Below are 21218 nucleotides of genomic sequence, written 5' to 3'. Positions count from 1 at the left end.
CTTGTGGGGAAGGGGAGGGAAAATGTAATCATTAGTCATTATATATTTGCAGAAAACATACTAACCCACCTCATGCATTATAAAACTAACTTGTATTATTAATTCCTAACTTATGCTTCTATTTACTAAATCTCTTAGAATATTTTTATTTATGTTATATGCTATGTTACTGTCTTCACACTTCTTGACTACTGCAGTTATACAAAGCTTCATAGTAAATCTATTTAAGTTATTCCTTTCCATGAGTCTAAATATATTTACTTTATTCATTTCTGTTAATCAAGACTTTTCAATAAATATGCTCTAAAAAAATTAATCTTGTCTTAAACGTATCTGGAGTAGCACCAAAGGATTTTAAAAGGTTCATCCATACAATTAGGTGTGAAGTAAATACCAGAGAAAACGTTCAAACTATGCATGGGATAAATACAAACTCCATATAAATATTCTCTATTTATTCCAATTGTATTTTTTAAAGTTCTCCAGAAATGTGTCAAAAATAAGGCACTATGTGAAGTTAGACAACATAAAGTTACTTTTGCATTTCAGTTAACATAGAAAACAATTTCACAATCAAAATAGAACTCTCTAGCCAGGTATGGTGGTACATTCCTATAATTCCAGCTACTCTGGAGGTTGAGGCAGGAGAATCACTTGAGCCTGGGAGGTGGAGGTTGCAGTGAGCCGAGACTGAGGCACTGCACTCTAGCCTGGGCAACAGAGCGAGACTCTGCCTCAGGGGGAAAAAAAAATAGAACCTTCTATAGTCTAGTCACACAAAGACACACACATGGTCATTTACTTTTTCCTCACCTGAATCAATACCAACAGGACCAAATAATTCATTAAGCTGAAAAGCTAGTTCAGGCGGTAATGCCAATTCCAGGCAGTCTATGGTCAGAGATTTGGCCATCGCTGGAGTGGGATTCAATATCTCGGTATTATCTTCCTCGCTAACTCCAGCTGATAAACTACTTCCTGCCATTAGGATTTCCTCCATTTCCTTCTCATCTTCATTCATAAATTCTTCTGCATCTGAAAATTTCACATAATCCTTTGGAAATTTTTCATTTCTCTTTATTTCAAGAGAGTCAGCAAAATAAATTTCTTCATTGAATTCAAGATTTGAAGTACTAGATACAAAGTTAAAATATCAGAAAATGTGAAGGAGAATGTATGTTGTCTCCAGCCTCTGTGACTACTAGGTTTTTTTCTGTTTCACTCATATCTGCAGTAGTAGCTTTTGGAATACCTGGAAAGGACTGCTTACTGCTATATAAAAGTTCTGCCTGGCTGTTAGGAAGTACGTCGTCATTATTCTTTAGACTCACAGCAGCACTGGGAAATATACTTGTCATTGATTCATGGTTTTCAGGAGTAACAGCTCTCATTTCCATCTGCTCTGAGTTTCCTCTTTCTGCATCACAAGTAGACTGTGAGTTAGCATTACTAATACCAATCCCATGTCTAAACTCTGGCACAGGAGAATTAGAATTCTCTAAAGTTCCTCTTTGGCTAATAATTTCTTTCAAATTCAACCCCAGAGAAAAAGGCCCAATTTGTGATCCATCGCACGATTTTTGGAAATTCTCAAACTCTGCATCCTCACATAACTTAGTTTCAGAATCCAACAAAAGACTTGTGGCCCAAATAATATCTTTATTACACCTCTCATATAAGTCTTTCAGGGCTTCTAACGAAAAGGATCCAAACAGTTTACAAAGAATGTTAAGATTTTCAGATTCATCTGCACTGGTAAGCTCACTTTCTTCAACAAACGTGCTTTTATCATACATTACTCTATATGGAATTGCTTCTTGAACATCTGATTTTGTGTTAATACTGAAAACTTTCGGCTTAAATCCATCTAATCTTCCTGTTAATACTTTGATAGGATCTGAAATGCTAATTTTATTCTTTTCTATTTTCCATAAAAGAGCAAAATCCTGTGGTTCAGTCTGGGTACACATGCCCACTTCTTTTCCAGGGTCTCTCTTAGGCATATGCTCTTGACATTCAGCTAACGTTTCTGGTTCCACTACTCCACAAATAGTTGGTGCACTATTGGTAAAAGTAAGAGGCAATGATGTGTGTTGCCCATGACTCTTTGTACTTAGACAAGTCTGACTCTCACAGGTCATTTCACTGGGTAGCATTTCAGAACTTCCTAAATTGGAGCTACTCAATGTCTTTAGTTTTTGAGGACTTGTGCCCCAACAGGCCTCATGTGCTGTAGATAATGATATTTCATTCATTTTGCCATTTGTTCCAATTTCTAGGTTGGGCTCACTGAAACCAGTCTTTGGCATTCTTGATCTGTGTTCCCTCTGAGCTAAAGAATCAGATGAAGGCCAGTCACCCACAATGTTGAATGAGTTTTTTTCAATATTTTTATAAGCATCATATTTATAGCTACTGAGTGGCTCTGAAGCATCATCACACTGTGACTTTCTGCCATCCTCTACACTTTCATGTGGAGATCCTCGTTGCTGGACACAATCTATATTCACAGATAAACTGTTAACTAATACTTTGTGTGACTGAGGGTAATTATACTTTTTGTCATTTTGTACAGATGAAGTTTTTTCCGTTTTTCTATTCCTTTTTGTCCTCTGACCAATAGTCTTATCAACTGGCCAGTCACCAACAAAATTTGACAGCTCATGTCTTGGGAACTTTTCCAAAGTTGATTTGCTTTTTTGCTTCCCAAAGGCTTTTTTCTTTACTGTTGCTCTTTCTTCCACTATTTCACCAGGTGAGGGTTTTTCATTTTGAAGTGGTTCAGTATTTGCAAGATCACAGTCTTCTTGATTATTTTCACTATACCAAGTACTAGGTGATACTCTTTCCATAGAACTATCTGTGTCAGTTTTACTATACCCTTTTACAGCCACCATTTCTATTTGCTCTTCTTCACTTTTGTCTGTTACTTGTAGTTTGTTTTCAGAGTCAGAAAAATATATGTGTGAGGTTTCCAGAATTAAAGCACTTTGAATGCTAGGATTCATATCACTTATTTCTTTTCTTCTTTTGTTTAAATCTGCATTAGAGAGATACGTAACATTCTCGGGTAACACTGTTTCTTTGGTTACATCAAGATTCTTCTCTTCAATGAAATCTAGATGCTTCAAAGAATAAGATAAAACATTTTCTTCTTTTTCAGAAATAGTATCTTCATTGTCTCTTGGGCTGTAAGATTATTTTAAAGAGTATCATGAGAAAGTCTCTTAACGCTGCCATCAATACTATGATTTAAAGAAGCATTAATTGACAGGGCACTTAACAGTTATTCTGAAAATTTTATAAATAAACTACATTAAAATTATAAAAGCTAATTTTGATCATAGTGATCTTTGATCACTATGAACACATTACTTTGTTGTAACCCCATTACCTAGCATGATGCTTGGCATATATGAAGCACTCAAACTTTTTTTTGAATTGAATAGTACATATGAGATTTTCAGTTTAGGTGCTAATTATACATTAAAGTTAAAGCTCTGAATTTGTTCCCAGGAGAGGACACCACTTTCCTGGCTTCTTTCTGACTTTAGTTTTACATAGCTAAGCATAGGTAAAATAGGTCTGCCTCTATGCTGTGTACCTGTCATTTGATACAGAGGAAGCTTCACTTACAAAGTCACAAAGGGCCAACCAATGCTATTTGCCCAATTAAGAGAAATGAGAGAAAAAGAGCTTTCATTTGAAATGTCATTTGGTAAGATTTTTTAAAGCCATACTTAATGTTAATTTCAGACGCAGAGCACTTGTGCAAATCATTTTACTCTCAATGTCAGTTAATTTTTCCCGACTAAATTTGTCAACACATTTTCCTTTTTTTTTAAACTTCAGCAGTGCTCGAAGTCCCAACTCCCACAGGATGCCTTCCTAAGTGAACTCATACCTAACACTGAGTTTTCTGTGTGTTAGATGATGATACAACTCTAAGTCCCTTGCATGTACTAATTCATAATCCTTGTAAGATTTTTACGAGCAGAGTATTACTGGCATTTTAGAAATGAAGAACTGAAGTACAGAAAGATTTTGTTAACTTGCCAAAGATTACAAAGCTTTGGGATTTTTGAACCCAGGAAATATAGCTCAAGAGTTCATTACCTTAACCACTTTGCAACACTGTTTCTCAATTTAAAAAAGCATTTATAAATTTTGTCTTCCCCATTCCCAACTCCTTTTTAACAGAGCCTCTCTATCCCTTACCATCATAACATATGGATAATTCAGCCCTCTACATATATCTGGTTTCTTCTTTACTCGGTCAATTAATGCTGTTTTTATTTATTCAATTGTTTATGTGTCCTCACTGCTAAACAGAATCAGTGCTACCTCGGATTGCAAACTGTCAGAAGGCCACGACTTGTATTACTTGGTAAAAGTGTACCGTTAATAATTTTTATAATACTAGCTTGAAAGAGTATTTTCATTAAAACTTAAGGAAATTAAGAAGTGATTTGAGTGGATACAAAATAATAACAGCGAGAAGATAAGGGAAATACTGGTTTAGCAGCGAGCATCACATAAAACTGGCAGGAGAATTCACAGCATAATCATGGACTCGCAAAACTCTAGGACAACAAAAGAACTGTCATGTCATCTCCCATATGAACTTGTACTTATCTTGCTAACTACATACATCCCACCCCAGGTAAGACTATAAGTAAACCCTTATAAATAACAAAAGTCCACCTTATTTTTTTTTTTATTTTTTTTATTTTTTTGAGATGGAGTTTCACTCTTGTTGCCCAGGGTGGAATGCAATGGTGCGATCTCGGCTCACTGCAACCTCCGCCTCCCGGGTTCAAGTGATTCTCCTACCTCAGCCTCTCAAGCAGCTGAGATTACAGGCATGCACCACCAGCCCAGCTAATTTTGTACTTTTGGTAGAGATGGGGTTTCTCCATGTTGGTCAGGCTCGCCTCGAACTCCTGCCTCAGGTGATCCACCTGCCTCAGCCTCCCAAACTGCCGGGATTACAGGTGTGAGCCACCACACCTGGCCAAGTCCACCTTATTTTTAAAGTTTATCAGCAATGATTCCACACGCTCCAAAATTATATTTTTAAAAATTGTATTTCAAATTGAATTTCGTACATAAGGCATTTTAACCTACCTAGTGCTTCTATCCTCACAAGAATATGCACACAACTCAATACGTTCAATTTTCTCTGGAACCGAAGAACTCATAATTATTGGCACTGAAACAAAACGTTGATAATGTTCCAACATTCTTGTTATTTTTTCTTTGCTTACCCCGTGAATGTTACGCCTGAAAATTCCAGGGGAGAAAAGGGTTGAAGGAATATTGATAATTAAATTTTAAAATCAGAACATATGTCCAGAAAACAACAATATATTTCTAATAGATAAGAATATCAAAGCTGCTTTATTGTGACCACAATATATATGAATCGATCTTAATTTTCATTTTATTAAGGATTTCTTAAATTATACACTTTAAGTTCAAAGAAAGCAAGAAAATTCTAGTATTTGAAGTTTCTAGAGGTTCAAATACGAAGTTTGTTGTTTGTGTTTTCACTCATGGTGGCTTTTTTAAAAATGTTTTTTATTATAAGCTCATATTTGGTTGAACTTCATACATGAGAATTCTGAGGCCTTCAACTCGGGAGTACTTTCACACAGCATCTAGGTTTATATCTGCCAGGAGGCCAGATGTTATGAAAACATCTCAATTGCAACTCTCCTGTCTTGGGTTGAATTCAAGGCTTTGTGTCTGGATCCCAGGGATAATATATGCATTTGCCAGTTGGGAAATCTGGCTTTCATATTTACCTACCTCGATCTTGTCTGGTTTCAGATCACAGAGAAGCAAAGAGATAGAAAATATGAAAGAGAGGTTAAGAGTCATAGGAACCAGAGCCAAAAGTTCTAGTATACATCTAATCTAAGTCCCGGAAAGAGAAGAGAATGCATGGGACGGAAGCAATGTAAAGAAAAATGCTGAGAATTTTCCAGAACTGATGAAAAATACCAATCCCTTAATTTCAGAAGCCAACAAATGCCAAACAAGATAAAAAATAAGAAATCCATAACTAGAAACATAGTACTGAAATTGTCATTCACCAAAGACAAAGAGATGATATTAAAAGCAACCAGAAATTTTAAAAAATCATTTTAAAACTAGTTATCTACAAAGAAACTATTAGAATGACAGCTGACTTAACAACAATAATAATGTAAGTCAGAAGGGAGTTAAGTGTTATCTTCAACAACAGAAAATAACTGTCAGTATAGAATATACATATGCAGCAAAAGAATCTTACAAGAATGAGGGCAATAAAAAGATCTGCAGATTTTAAAAAAAGAATTTGACACCAAGCAGACCCTTACTGTAAAGAAAATTCTCAAAGATGAACATCAGGCAGAAGGAAATTCCCAGATGAAAGGTATATGATGCAAGAAAAAAATGAAGCAGAAAGCAATAACTAGATGAATAAGTGAAAACAAACACTACTTGTATATTCTGGACAATGAGAGCATGTAAACTGAGAGGGAGGCAAGTATCAGAATTAAAATGTTTTAAAGTCTTCGTATGTGTGAGGAGGAAAGCCAAGAAAATGGTTTGACTTTAGATTTAAAGTCTGCATGATAAAACTTGTAACCACTAAAAGAACAAAAATAGTGTATATGATTTCCAAATTAGTAGAGAAGAAAAAAATTTATTAAAAAATGTGGAAACAATTTTAAAAATTTTAAATAAGGCATGACAGGAAAAAAAAATCCAACTACATCATTTTGTGTATTAGAAGAACAATCACAGAAAATGTGAGATAAACAAAAAGCACAGAATGAGACAAGATCAATTATATGAATAATCGTAAGAAACAAGATCAATTATATGAATAACCAAAATAACCATAAAAGAACTAAGTTTATCAGTTAAAAGTAAAGGTGGACAGAGTGGATTTCGAAAAATCCAGCCATCGTGCTTACAAGAGATACATCTAACATAAAAACATTCAAAGTAAAAGTATGAAGAAAGAAATAAATACTAACTAAAAGGAAGCTGATATAGGTCTATCAATATTAGACAAATTACACTTTACAACAAAAATCACTACTAAAGACAATAGAAAATCACCAGAAAATAATAAAAGGTTCAATTATTAGGGTAATATAAAAATCTTAAGCTTGTATACATTTCAAAAACTACCCTCCAAATATATAAAGCAAACATAGGCAGAATTATAAGGAGAAATCACATGTTCAACAAAATAAAGGGAGATTTCAACATTCATCCCTTAAATATAGGAGATATGAGTAACAATAAGCATGATTTAATGGATATATTGACACATTGTAATCATATACATTCTTACCAAGCAAATATGAAATGTATAAAAAATCAACACTTAACTAGGCCAAAAAAATCTGTAAAATTTCAGTGAATTAGTATCACACAAACTACACAACCTGACCTACTGTAGTTAAGTTGAAAACCAATTTTTATAAAAGACAAAACACCCATCTGTTCAGAAATTTAAAAACACAGTACTAAATAACCTAAGAGCTAAAGGACGAAATTAATCATAATGCAAACTAGAAAATAACGAAACAAAACAAAAATAAAGTATTATATATTAAAATTCTGAGAGCAGCTAAAATAATACATAGGAAAATTTTATTTTATTGGGAGACAGAGTCTCACTCTGTTGCCCAGGCTGGAGTGCAATGGTGCAATCACAGCTCACCACAGCCTCGACCTCCCAGGCTAGAGCGATCCTGCCACCTCAGCATCTGGGACCACAGGCCCAAGCCACCATACCCAGCTAATTTTTTTATTTTTTGTAGAGTCAGGGTCCCATTCTGTTGCCCAGGCTAGTCTCAAACTCCTGGTCTCAAGAAATTCTCCTGCCTCAGCTTCCCAAAGTACTGGGATCACAGGCGGGAGCCACCACACCTGGCATACATAGGGAAATTTTAACATCAAATGTCATACTAGAAAATGACCTAAACCTTCAAGTAGAGAAGTTTAAAACACAAGAGAATAAAAAAAGCAAAACTGATTTTTAAAGCAATAAAGGTAGAATAATGAGAAGCAGAAATTAAACATCAAAAAACTTACAATGGAGTTCAAATAAAGCTGAGACTTGTTTATCTGAAAAGGCTAATTAAAACAAAATCTGATCTCTGATGAGAACAATAAAGAAAAAAGGAAGGAAGATAATATAAACATACTAAGATTGCAGGAGGGAACTTAACTGCTAACACAGTAGATGTGTAAACAGTAAGAGACGATTATAATTGCTTTAATAAAGTCTTAATAAATTCAGAAATGTTGCTGTAAAGGAAAAATTCCAAATGAACATTCTCACGAAGAAAACATCAGATCCAGAGAATTTTTTAAGTAAATTCTAACATTCAAACTTAGATAAACCTAGAAAAGAAGAAAAGAGGAGATACTTCCCAATTAATTTTATGATCTGCAAAGTCAGGTAAGACAAGTCAAGGAATAAAAAACTGTAGTCAATCTCATTTATTTATAAAGATGCAAAAATCCTAAATGAAATATTAGAAAACCAAACTCAGTAATCTATCAAAAGGAAATGAAAAGGAAGTAGTGATACATGCTACAACATGGATGAGCCTTAAAAACATTATGCTAAGTGAAAAGATGCCAGACACAAATGGCCACATATTATACGTTCCATTTATATGCAGTATACACAACAGGAAAACCCATAAATACAGAACACACATTAGTAGTTGCCAAGAGGAGGGGGGAACCAGAGTAACTGCTTGTAGGCATAGGGCTTCTTTGGAGAAAATGGAAAAGTTCTGAAATTACACAGGGGTGATGATCACACAACACTGTGAATATACTAAAATTAGGTTGTCCTTTAGTACCAGAATTAGTTGAAATTTCCAAGAAAAAAAATAACCTAACCAAAATGAAGTTAGGGCTATCTCTGTGGAAATATAGAACACAAAGCAAAACACACTGTATGTCCATGCCTTGACTGACATTTTTATTCAAATCAAGCAACTGAATAAAGAAAAAAGTATAGCCATGGGGGAGGCAGACATGGAGTGAGATACCTGGACAGCTGGATATTTGTTACCTTTTCCATCTCCACATTCGTACTACCTTCCAGTGCTCTAAGTCACTAAGCAGCTACAACAGTCTGCCCCTCCCAGTAGCACTTGGTTCAGGTATGCCAAATCCTAGGGTCCGTTCTAGTTTCAGATATTAACATATGATTCAAAGTAATAAAGTACAGGCTGGGCATGGTGGCTCACACCTGTGGTCCCAGCACTTTGGGAGGCAGAGGCAGGAGGATCACTTGAGGCCAGGAGTTCAAGACCAGCCTGGGTAACATGGTAAGACCCTGTCTCTATATTTAAATAAATAAATAAATAAATAAGAACTCAAAAAAGGTAGTAAGAGACAGAATATATAATACAAGGGGAATTTTTACTGTAAATTAACTCAATTTTAGAAACACAAACTCTTCATAAAACCGGACAAAAAGTTGTAAGCAATAGAAATTAAATACAGTCTAATCAATTCATTCATCATTTACAAGGGGAAAAATCTAGATGGATCCTCTCTGTCTGCTGTTATATAAAAAGCATGTTAGGCAGCCTCCAAGTTTTACCTTGCAAGTTCCTTTGGTTTAAACTTCCACCATGTGTCTGGTTCCCGAAAAAGGACTTTGTATTTGTGTTTCTGAGACTACATACAACAAAGACAAAAACATTTTAAAATAGATACTTCCAAGAAATTAAAATTATTGTTTCTAAATTTATAGCATTTTAAACGTAAAGATTATCTAATCTTGAGCATGTTAAAATGGCAAAATATACAATCACTTAAACCTAGCAATTAACTATTAGAAATTTATACTACTGATAAATACTTATATAAGAGCATTTATTTATACAATACATATATTAGGCCAGGAGCGGTGGCTCATGCCTGTAATCCCAGCACTTTGGGAGGCCAAGGCGGGTGGATCACCTGAGGTCGGGAGTTCAAGACCAGCCTGACCAACATGGACAAACCCCATCTCCACTAAAAATACAAAATTAGCCGGGCATGGTGGTACATGCCTGTAATCCCAGCTACTAGGGAGGCTGAAGCAGGTAAATCGCTTGAACCTGGGAGGCAGAGGTTGCGGTGAGCCGAGATTGTGCCATTGCACTCCAGCCTGGGCAACAAGAGCGAAACTCTGTCTCAAAAAAAAAAAAAAAAAATACATATATTAGATATACGCCAGGATAGCCAGTTTTCCAGTATTTGTAACAGCAAAAGAAAACAAATAACTGTGGCTATTAATATAGAACTGACTAAATAAGTGAAGGTATAACCACAAGATGAAAATACTACACAGTAATTTCAAAAATTCTACATGTGTTAATGACAGAATGTTCTTAAAAAATGTAAAGAAAGGAAGATAGGCCAGGCGCAGTGGCTCCTGCCTGTAATCCCAGCACACTGGGAGGCCGAGGCAGGTGGATCACGAGGTCAGGAGATCGAGACCATCCTCGCTAACACGGTGAAACCCCTGTCTCTACTAAAAATACAAAAAATTAGCTGGGCATGCTGGCAGGCGCCTGTAGTCCCAGCTACTCAGCAGGCTGAGGCAGGAGAATGGCATGAACCCGGGAGGCGGAGCTTGCAGTGAGCCGAGATCACACCACCGCACTCCAGCATGGGCAACAGAACGAGATTCCATCTCAAAAAAAAAAAAAGGAAGATAAAGAATTTTCAGCCGGACATGTTGGCTCACACCTGTAATCCCAACACTTTGCAAGACCGAAGCGGGTGGATTAACTGAGGTCAGGAGTTCAAGACCAGCCTGGCCACCATGGTGAAACCCCATCTATACTAAAAATACAAAAAATTAGCTGGGCGTGGTGGCGGGCACCTGTAATCCCAGTTTCTCAGGAGGCTGAGGCAGGAGAATTGCTTGAACCCAGGAGGCGGAGGTTGCAATGAGCTGAGATCACACCATTGCACTCCAGCCTGGGCAACAAGAGCGAAGCTCAGTCTCAAAAAAAAAAAAAAAAAAAAAAGCGGGGAAAAAAAAGAAAGATCAAGCAAAAAAAAAAAAAAAAAAAAAAAAAAGCTGGGCAAAAAAGAGCAAGGAGGGAAAGAGGATTAGGTATAGATCAGGTAAACGGAAAGCGTTTAGATATTAAAAGAAATCTGGCAAATTCAGAGAGAATAGCTGAGTTTACAGATTGCTGAATTTCTCAGAACAACAAAATTTCAAAAGAAATTTGGGGAAAAACAAAGGACCAACAAATTTTGATTCTGCCAAGTATGAGGAAAACGAAATAAATATATATAACATATGTACAAAAAAACTATAATTTAGTACCACTATCTTTTCATGAAAGACTCAAAAAAAAAAACAAAGTTTAAAATTGAATTTCAGAATTTAAAATTTACCTTTATGGAAAACTCAGCTAAATGGCCTAATTTCCTCATTTTCCTGAAGACCAAAGAAAGTTCAGTTACAGACTATCCAAGATTCTGAGATTCTTAAGTGCTTCAGATTCACTTTCATAATTAATGTTCCCCAATAACTGCATATGAACTGTTATAAACTTATGACAACTTATGGTACTAACCAAAGCAACATATGGTTTCATTTCCCATGCCTGTAGGTTTGTATTATCTATAATTATAGGAGATATCTTCTTCTCAAATGCTTCTTTTGCTGAAAAACATAACAGATAATTAAAAATCATTTTAAATAACAATATTTAAATATGATTTTCAAAAAATCTGATGTTTTCATAATTTGAAAAACACAGATGCGCTAATTTTACTCACTGCTCAACTTCTAAATATCCCTTTGGGGACATAAAAATTAAGTAAGTACCGGTTGACTGGGCATGGTGGCTCATGCCCATAATCCCAGCACTTTGGGAAGCCAAAGCAGGTGGATCACTTGAGGTCAGGAGTTCGAAACCAACCTGGCCAATATGGTGAAATCCCATCTCTACTAAAAAAACAAAAATTATTCAGGCTTGGTGGTGCCCACCTGTAGTCCCAGCTACTCAGGAGGCTGAGATAAGAGAATCACTTGAAACCAGGAGGCGGAGTTTGCCGTAAGCCAAGATTGTGCCACTGCACTCCAGCCTGGGCAACAGAGTGAGACTCTGCCTAAAAAATACAAAACAAGGCCGGGCGCAGTGGCTAATGCCTGTAATCCCAGAACTTTGGGAGGCCAAGGCAGGCAGATCATGAGGTCAGGAGTCCAAGATCAACCTGACCAACATATTGAAACCCAGTCTCTACTAAAAATACAAAAATTAGCCAGGTGTGGTGTACGCATGTGTAGTCCCAGCTACTTGGGAGGCTGAGGCGGGAGAATAGCTTGAACCCAGTATGCAAAGGTTGCAGTGAGCTGAGACCACGCCATTGCACTCCAGCCTGGGTGACAGAGTAAGACTCTGTCCCAAAAAAAAAAAATACCCCACATATTAAGACTGTCAAGCAAGAGATAAATACCTTGAGTAGAAAAATTAAAATCAAACTATAGTTTGGAGTTTAGTTAATAATAATAAACCAATTTCTTAGTTTTGACAAATGTATCCTAGTTGTATTAGATGTTAACATGAAGGATAAATGAGTGAAGGGTACACAGAAGCTTTCCATAGTATCTCTGCAACTTTTCCATAAATCTAAAATTATTCAAAAATAAAGCTTAAAAGCAAACAACAAACGCAAATGGACAAATACACACACAAAATGTAATGATCTGAAATAAAGAAAACATTATAACACACTGTTGCACAAGGGATTTTCCTACCTTTCTTCCAAAGGAATTAGACCACACAGGAAATAATGATGTACCAAAACAAGTAAATCTTACAGGTAATTATTTGGAAGTTTTCAAAGTTCTGCCCAGTCTCTAACAACTCACTAATGAAGAAACAAAGAACCAATTTAAAAATAGGCAAAAGAGGCTGGGCATGGTACCTCACACCTATGATCCCAGCACTCTGGGAGACTGAGGCAGGCAAATCACCTGAGGTCAGGAGTTCTAGACCACCCTGGCCAACACAGTGAAACCCTGTCTCTACTAAAAATACAACAATTAGCCAGGGGTGGTGGCACGCACCTGTAATCCCAGCTACTCAGGAGGCCAAGGCACAAAAACCACTTGAACCCAGGAGGTGGAGGTTGCAATGAGTCAAGATCGTGCCACTGCACTCCAGCGTGAGCGACAGAGCAAATATGAATAGACATTTCTCCAGAGAAGATATACAAATGGCCAATAAACACACAAAAAGATGTTCCACATCATCAGCCATCAGAGAAAAGTAAATTGAAAGCACAATGAGATACCACTTCACACCTATCAGAATAGGAATAATCAAAAAAACAGACAATAACAAGTGTTGGTGAGGATGTGGAAAAGTTGAAACCCTCATAAATTATTAGAGGAAACATAAAAAGGTATGATTGCTTTGGAAAACAGCATGGCAGTTCCTAGAAAGGTTAGACATAGACATGTGTGTTTGTTTATAGCAGCAGTGTTCTTAATAGCCAAAAAGTGAAAACAACTCAAATGTCTATTAATTGATGGACAGATTAACAAAATGTGATATATCCACCCAATGGAATCTTACTCATCCATAAAAAGGAATGAAACACATGCTACAACATGGATGAAGCTTGAAAACATTATGCTAAGTGAAAGAAGCCAATCACAAAAGTCCACATGCTGTAGGAAAGGTCCAGAATAGGCAAATTATCTATGGTGACAAAACACAGACTGGAGAGAAATGAAGAGTGACTGCGAATAGGTACAGAATCTTTCTGAGATGATAAAAATATTCTAAAAGTTGCAGCAAAGCCAAATTAAATAGAGTGTATTGACGAATGCACAGCCCTGAATATTAAGTTCTAAAAACCATTGAATTGTAGAATTTAAATGGATGATTTGTATCGCACATGAATTTTGTCTTAACAAAGCAGTTTTAAAATGAATTCCGCCTATTAACATATATTATTGTTGCTGTTATAATGGCATGCTGAACCATGCTAACACTTTTTCTTTTTTTTTTTTTGAGACAGAGTCTCGCTCTGTCACCCAGACTGGAGTGCAGTGGTGGGATCTTGGCTCACTGCAACCTCTACCTCCCAGGTTCAAGCGATTCTCCTGCCTCAGCCTCCCAAATAGCTGGGATTACAGGTGTGCACCATCATGCCTGTTTAATTTTTGTATTTTTAGTAGAGATGGGGTCATGCCATGTTGGCCAGGCTGGTCTCGAACTCCTGACCTCAGGTGATCCATCTGCCTAAGCCTCCCAAAGTGCTGGAATTACAGGTCTGAGCCACTGCGCCCAGCCAATGCTAACACTTTTTACCTTCACTTAACTTTCACAACAATCCTAGGAGTTAAGTATTATTATTCCCTTTACCAAAGGGGACACTGGGCCTTGGAAAGTATAAATAACTTGCACAAGATCATATAGCTAGTAACTGGTGAATCCAAGGGCTATCTTCATCACCAAATCACACTGCCTCCTTTGGTTTTAGTTATGTTGGTATTTTCAGATTCCTGAATTCTTAATCTTTAGTTCAAAAAAGAATATATAAAAAGTTAACAATGTCTGAAGATGGCAAACCCAAGAATCACCTTTATAGTACACTTATCATAAAAGACTGAGGGCCAGGTGTGGTGGCTCATGCCTGTAATCCCAGCACTTTGGGAGGCCGAGATAGGCGGATCACGAAGTCAAGAGATCGAGACCATCCTGGCCAACATGGTGAAACCCTGTCTCTACTAAAAATACAAAAATTAGCTGGGCATGGTGGCCTATGCCTGTAGTTCCAGTTACTCAGGAGGCTGAGGCAGGAGAATTGCTTAAATCCAGGAGGCAGACATTGCAGTGAGCCGAGATCAAGCCACTGTACTCCAGCCTAGCGACAGACCAGGACTCTGTCTCAAAAAGAAAAAACCCTGAGGAAAATATAGTCCCTATATCTTAATAAGATTCTCCATAGAAAATTCAAACTATGCAAATAAACATTTAATGATAAAACCATCTTCACTGAATAGACAGTTATGCTAGCAAGGAAACTAAATTTTTACCTATGATGTCCCTACAGATTCAGTTTATAGAGAGTCGTTTTTATTCTCACACTATCTTCTATAAAAAGTAAACCAATCACCAGGCGTACTGGCTCATGCCTGTAATCCCAGCACTTTGGGAGACCGAGGCAGGTAAATCACAAGGTCAGGCGTTCAAGACCAGCCTGGCCAACACGGTGAAACCCTGTCTCTACTAAAAATACAAAAATTAGCCAGGCACAGTGGCATGTGCCTGTAATCACAGCTACTCAGGAGGAGGCTGAGGCAGGAGAATCGCTTGAACCCAGGAGGCAGAGTTGCAGTGAGCCGAGATTGAGCCACTGCACTCCAGCCTGGGAAACAGAGCGAGACTTAGTCTCAAAAAAAAAAAAAAAAAAAAGAGTAAACCAATCTAACGAAGACCAGTGGTTAACTGGTCAAACTCTATTTCTAGTGGTTCAAATTCGATTTTAAAAAGCAGTAACCAGGCTGGGCAGGATAGCTCAAACCTGTAATCCCAGCACTTTGGGAGGCCGAGGTAGGCAGACCACTTCGGGACAGGAGTCCGAGACAAGCCTGGCTCTGGCCAATATGGCAAAACCCCATCTCTACTAAAAATACAAAAATTAGCCAGGCATGGTGGCACACGCCTATAGTCCCAACTACTCAGGCTGGGAGGCTGAGGCAGGAGAATCACTTGAACCCAGGAGGCAGAGGCTGCAGTGAACCGAGATTGCACGACTGCACTACAGCCTGGGAACAGAGCAAGACTCCATCTCGAAAAAAAATACTAAGCCAATTTAGCTGGGCGTAGTGGCTCACTTCTGCAAACTCGGCACTTTGGGAGGCTGAGAGAGGCAGATTGCTTAAGCCCAGGAGTTCAAGACCAGCCTGGACAACAGAGTGAGATCCTGTCTCTACAAAAAATACAAAAACTAGCCAGGGATGGTGGCGCACATCTGTGGTACCAGCTACTCGGGAGGCTAATGTGGGAGGATCACCTGAACCCAGAAGTCAAGGCTGCAGTGAGCCAAGATCACACCACTGCACTCTAGCCTGTGCAACATAGCGAGAACCTGCCTCAAAAAAAAAAAAAAAAAAAACAAATACACGAACAAATACTAAGTGAATCTTTTCTTTATATTACTCACAACGTTACCCAGAATCTGATTATCTGTTCTTACCACGATTCTGGTTCCATTCATGTGCTTCTCCTAAGTACTTTACATCAAACTGGTACTGTCCATTTATATAAAAATAATCATCAGTACTAAGAATGACTCCACTTGGATTATCCTCTTGCAAAGTCCTGTGAAAGATAAATGAAATAATTTTCATTACCTTTTCTTCTAAATTGTCTCTCCTAATTTTTTCAAAGTCATAAACCAAATACATTATTCAAGTACTATCATTTTGCAGATCACTTGAGGCCAGGAGTTCAAGGCCAGCCTGGCCAATGTGGTGAAGCTCCATCACTATTAAAAATACAAAAATTAGCCAGGTATGGTGGCATGCACCTACAGTCCCAGCTACTAGAAGCTGAGGCATAAAAATTGCTAGAACCCAGGAGGTGGAGGTTGCAGTGAGCTGAGATTGCACCACTGTATTCCAGTCTAGGCAACAGGCGAGACTGTGTCTCAAAATAAATAAATAAAATAAAAGAATAAAAATCAGTCTGGGCAACATAGCAAGAACCCAACTACACAAAAAAGACAAAAAGTAGGCAGGTGTGGTAGTGTGCACCTATAATCCCAGCTGCTTGGGAAGCTAAGTTGGGAGGATCACTTGAACCCAAAAGGTTTAGGTTACAGAGAGCCAAGGTTGCACCACTGCACTCCAGCCTGGGTGACACAATAAGACCCTCTCTCAACAAAAAAAAAAGAAAGAAAAAAAAAAGAAAGAAAAAAAATTAAACACAAATAGATAAATAAAAGAATAAACATATTGTAATATTCAAACAAATCATACTGAAAATACTGTAAGCAGAAATTTAATTCCAAAAAAATCTAACCTAAGGCAGGTCTATTTTGCTTTATGTAAATTATTATTCAGAAATTTGTTTTTTTAATGTTATGAAGACCTTTTATCCTTAACTATAAAATTGTTATAATGGTTTGAAGATTAACAAATGTTTATCCTTTTCTGAAAATATATATCCCTTTCTGTAGCATCTATTAAGTGCCAGGCACTGTTTTAAGCACTGAGCATACATCAATGAACAAAAAAACACAAAAATGCTTGCCCTCATGGAGCTTACATTCTAGAGAATGCTCATTTGATCCCAATTCCTATGTTTATCCTCTTCTCTTTGTAGCTTTCCCTTCTCTGACACTTCCTTCTTTACCATTAAACATGCATATATCTCAGCTATCTTTAAAAATTCTAACTAGGCTGGGTATGACAGCTCATGCCTATAGTCTCAGCACTTTGGGAGGCTGAGGTGGGAGGACTGCTTGAGCCCAGAAGTTTGAGATGAGCCTGGCCAAGATGGCAAGATTCTGTCTCTACAAAAAATTTTAAAATGCGCCAGGTGTGATGGCCCATGCCTGTAGTCCCAGCTACTTGGGAGGCCAAGGCAGAAGGATTGCTTGAACCCAGGAATTCAAGACAACAATGAGCTATGACCATGCCACTGCACTCCAGCCTGGGTGACAAAGCAAGTCCCTGTCTCTTAAAAAAAAAAAAGTTTGAGACCAGCCTGGCCAACATGATGAAACCTTGTCTCTACTAAAATATAAAATTAGCTGGGGTGGCAGCAGGCACCTGTAATCCCAGCTACTCAGGAGACTGAGGCTGGACAATCTCATAAACCTGGGGAGGTGGAGGTTGCAGTAAGCTGAGATCACACCACTGCACAACAGCCTGGGCGACAAAGTCAGACTCTGTCAAAAAAAAAAAAAAATTGTAACTACACTTTGTGACCCCTTTCAACTACTACCCAACTTCTCTCTTTCCCTTAACTCCATCATCAGAGCTTGCTAAACCCTTTTGTTTTCTACCCTCACAGGACAACAAAATTGTTTCTCAGATATCCATTCATGACCTTCTTTCCAAAAAATTCAAAAGACTTTTTGCATCCATCATTTTCCTTTGGTTTGAATACTGGACCATTCTCTTCAAGACAACGCAGGTTCTATGTCTCAACACTATCCCCGTTACTTCTCTCTCTTCATTCAAAAAATATTAAGTTTCTACCTTGTGACAAGCACATTTTTCTTTACCCATACTCAAACTGTAGCTGCCTCTGATTCTAAAGGCCCCTGAAACCTAGTTCTTCAAAATTGTCTCACAGCTCAACTGCCTTCTAAGGTACCACCTTTCAGTCCAATCTCTTTCATGAAACACACTGCCATGACTGACAGTAACATCTATAATATTGTTTTATTGTTGTTGTTGCTATTAAGTCAGTTAGAAAAGCCTACATGTCTACTGAAAAATATGCCTGTAAGTGTATCAGCAGAATATGTGGAAATTTACTGGCAGAGAAACCCAGACACAGAAAAGATATATAAAAAAAAAAAAACTAAAAATAAGTTTATGAAGGACATTCTCCAGTTATCTATGCATATTCATTAAGACTAGACAAGATACACCCAGGATCAAATAGAGGAGACCGAACTAATAATATTATAAGTCTAACGATTAAAATTTGGAAGAAGAAAAAAAACCTAGCAAATAAAATAGATTAGGTGAAATCTTCTGGAATTTAAAGGTTAAGCACGGATAAATTATGAAAACAATACTCTTCAAGGAGTGCCACTGAAACCATTACAAAGCTGCCTGTAACACTTGACTCCTGTCTCCCAGATTAAGGCACTCACAGCCTACCTTAACTACAGAAGGGATAAAGGTGTATATATGAGATCAAATAACTGACGGTACTCTATTTTGGAACAGAAAAGTCCCTGAAAACTTGAAGTTCTCTGACTACCAGTTGTCATCCTATACTCTCGTCCTTCAAATCACATATTTCTAAAAGCATTATTTAACAACATTCTATAATCCTGAATTTCCAACTACCAGTAAAATTAATATATTTAAGACTTTCATTCCTCCATGAAATCAAGATCAATTATCTCTCTTTAACTCTGTGATCAAAGCTGAACTCATCTTTCTCCCACTCAAATGAGCTCTCCTCTACTACATCAATAGCTCACAATTTTGGAATCCTCTTTAATTTTTTCTTCTGTCTTTCAAAGAGATAGTCAAAGATGAAGGGATTCCATAAAAAAGGTTTCCAGAGAAAACAGTGTTATTATTAGCTACACAAAGTTAGGAAAACTTAGTAAAAAGAAAACATTTTAGGGGTTACTAAAGATCTCTACTAAGCAAAGCATTTTGCATATATATTCACACTTGTGTTCAAATTCAGACATTATACTATTTTTTTAAAACCCAATTAAACCTCATACCTTGCCAAAAAAGATTTTCCAGATCCTGGAAGACCTCTGAGAAGAACAAGAACTAGTCCAACATAAGATGTCTTCTTTCTTACAACCTGAGAAACTGGGGTTTCTTGTACTTGATAAGCACTTGTTCCATCTTTATTTCTCCATACTTTTGTTGGGGAAGTGTGAGAAATAACTGAGGGTGGAAATGTGTAGTTCACAGATCTCCAGTGTGCAGCTGTGGTTACAACAGGAGCTACAAAGCCATGGTTTCCTTGGAAGAGGTCAAAAGCAGGAATCATTGGATTCCACATCGGTGGAGGTGGCGGAGGAGGCAATAGTAAGGGGAGTGGAGCAAGTACTGGGCAGTAACTCACATCCTTCCCCTTAGTTGGCAGTTCAGGATGTTTGTGTGGCTTGAAGTTGAATCCTTCGGAAGGCAGAAAAACATCAGAGACCCGAGTAGATTTCTGATCCCCACCCGTACCTGGTAAATCAAGCCCTGGAAGGTTTAAAGAAGGCTGAGGTTCGCTGGCATCCAAATCTACAGGAGCTTCAGAGAATTGAGCCTCAACACACTCAGATTCTAAAAGTTCTTTCTGTTTTTGATTGAGACTGCTACAGCCCACGATGGAGTCACTTGCTACATTTAAAGAACTACTGAGAAGAGAATCTTCTGGGTAGTTACTTTCCAAGGCCAATGTGTTATCCTTTATAAAACATTTGGACTCGCTCAAAACTGAATGTGAAGGTAATGGGTTTAAACTTAACGTAGAGCCAGAATTGTCTAAATTTTCACTGTGCAAATTCATATTTTGTGTAGAAAAAATGGGAGTCATATTACTTGAATCAGGATTTACAAACTCACTCAGGTCATTAAAACTATTAACATCTTGTGAAGGCAAAAATGAGTATACTTGGTCATCAGGAGAAGAATTCAATTTCTCAAAAGCATTCTGTATTAAGGAATCCAGGTCTTCAGTTAGCTGCATGTCCAAAATGAATCTATTTTTGAATCTTCACTCTCTTCTTCAGGACATTTTTCCATTATTTCACTTTCTGCTGCACCTACTTGGTTCCCAGAAGCAACAAAACTTTGTGAAGATGATTCTTCTATCTTGGTATCAGTGGCAGATAATTCTAACAGACAATCCATAGCATTTTCAACTGTACAACAATAAGAATAATAACAACAACAAAAATATAGACAGAGAAAACAGATTTAATAATTTTATTAAAATCCAGCTAAAATTATATTGGATTTTGCATTGAACAAAATATAAATGTACAATGTTCATGTTATTTTTAAAAAATTAATATTTTACTAACATACCAAAGTCTGTAGTAGCAAAAAGTCTGAATGATGGAGACATGCAATCCTATTCTTTCAGGAAACAGTAATAAACCAAGCTAATAAACTATAATTAAATAAATATTATTTGCTGAATTTATTGAGTAAATGTATAGATATCTATCATTGGATGTATTAGGCTTATTTATAAAAGTCCTAAAGCCTGTTGATTAATTTAACAAATACCTACTGAATGCACACTTTTAAATATTAAGTATTTTATATATTCTCTTAGTAAATCTAATTTATTTACATGATCCATGCTATGAATTTCACTTAATACAAAGATATTTATGAGCATGTACTGCATATCAAAAATATTTTGTAAAAAAAAATTTAATAGATTTTTTTTGCACTCTAATAGAGAACTTTGCAGTCTAATAGAGATTAAAAACAATTATATTAG

At 37.0% G+C, this 21218-nt stretch overlaps 1 protein-coding gene across 1 annotated transcript in view; it reads right to left on the bottom strand.

Annotated features, from left to right (window-relative positions):
* Nucleotides 1-21218, bottom strand: part of N4BP2 (NEDD4 binding protein 2) — a 99146-nt gene that overhangs the window by 34760 nt on the left and 43168 nt on the right. The window contains 8 exon segments of the mRNA XM_017854330.1: nt 814-1154; nt 1156-3189; nt 5128-5283; nt 9635-9711; nt 11616-11704; nt 16258-16382; nt 19486-20458; nt 20461-20628. Of these exon segments, the coding sequence (XP_017709819.1) occupies nt 814-1154; nt 1156-3189; nt 5128-5283; nt 9635-9711; nt 11616-11704; nt 16258-16382; nt 19486-20458; nt 20461-20628 (3963 nt within the window).

This window comes from Rhinopithecus bieti, unplaced genomic scaffold (assembly GCF_001698545.2).
Source record: "Rhinopithecus bieti isolate Rb0 unplaced genomic scaffold, ASM169854v2 scaffold_2339, whole genome shotgun sequence".
NCBI lineage: Eukaryota > Metazoa > Chordata > Mammalia > Primates > Cercopithecidae > Rhinopithecus > Rhinopithecus bieti.
The sequence above is the reverse complement of the archived record's forward strand: the minus strand, read 5'-3'. Positions and strand labels throughout refer to the sequence as shown.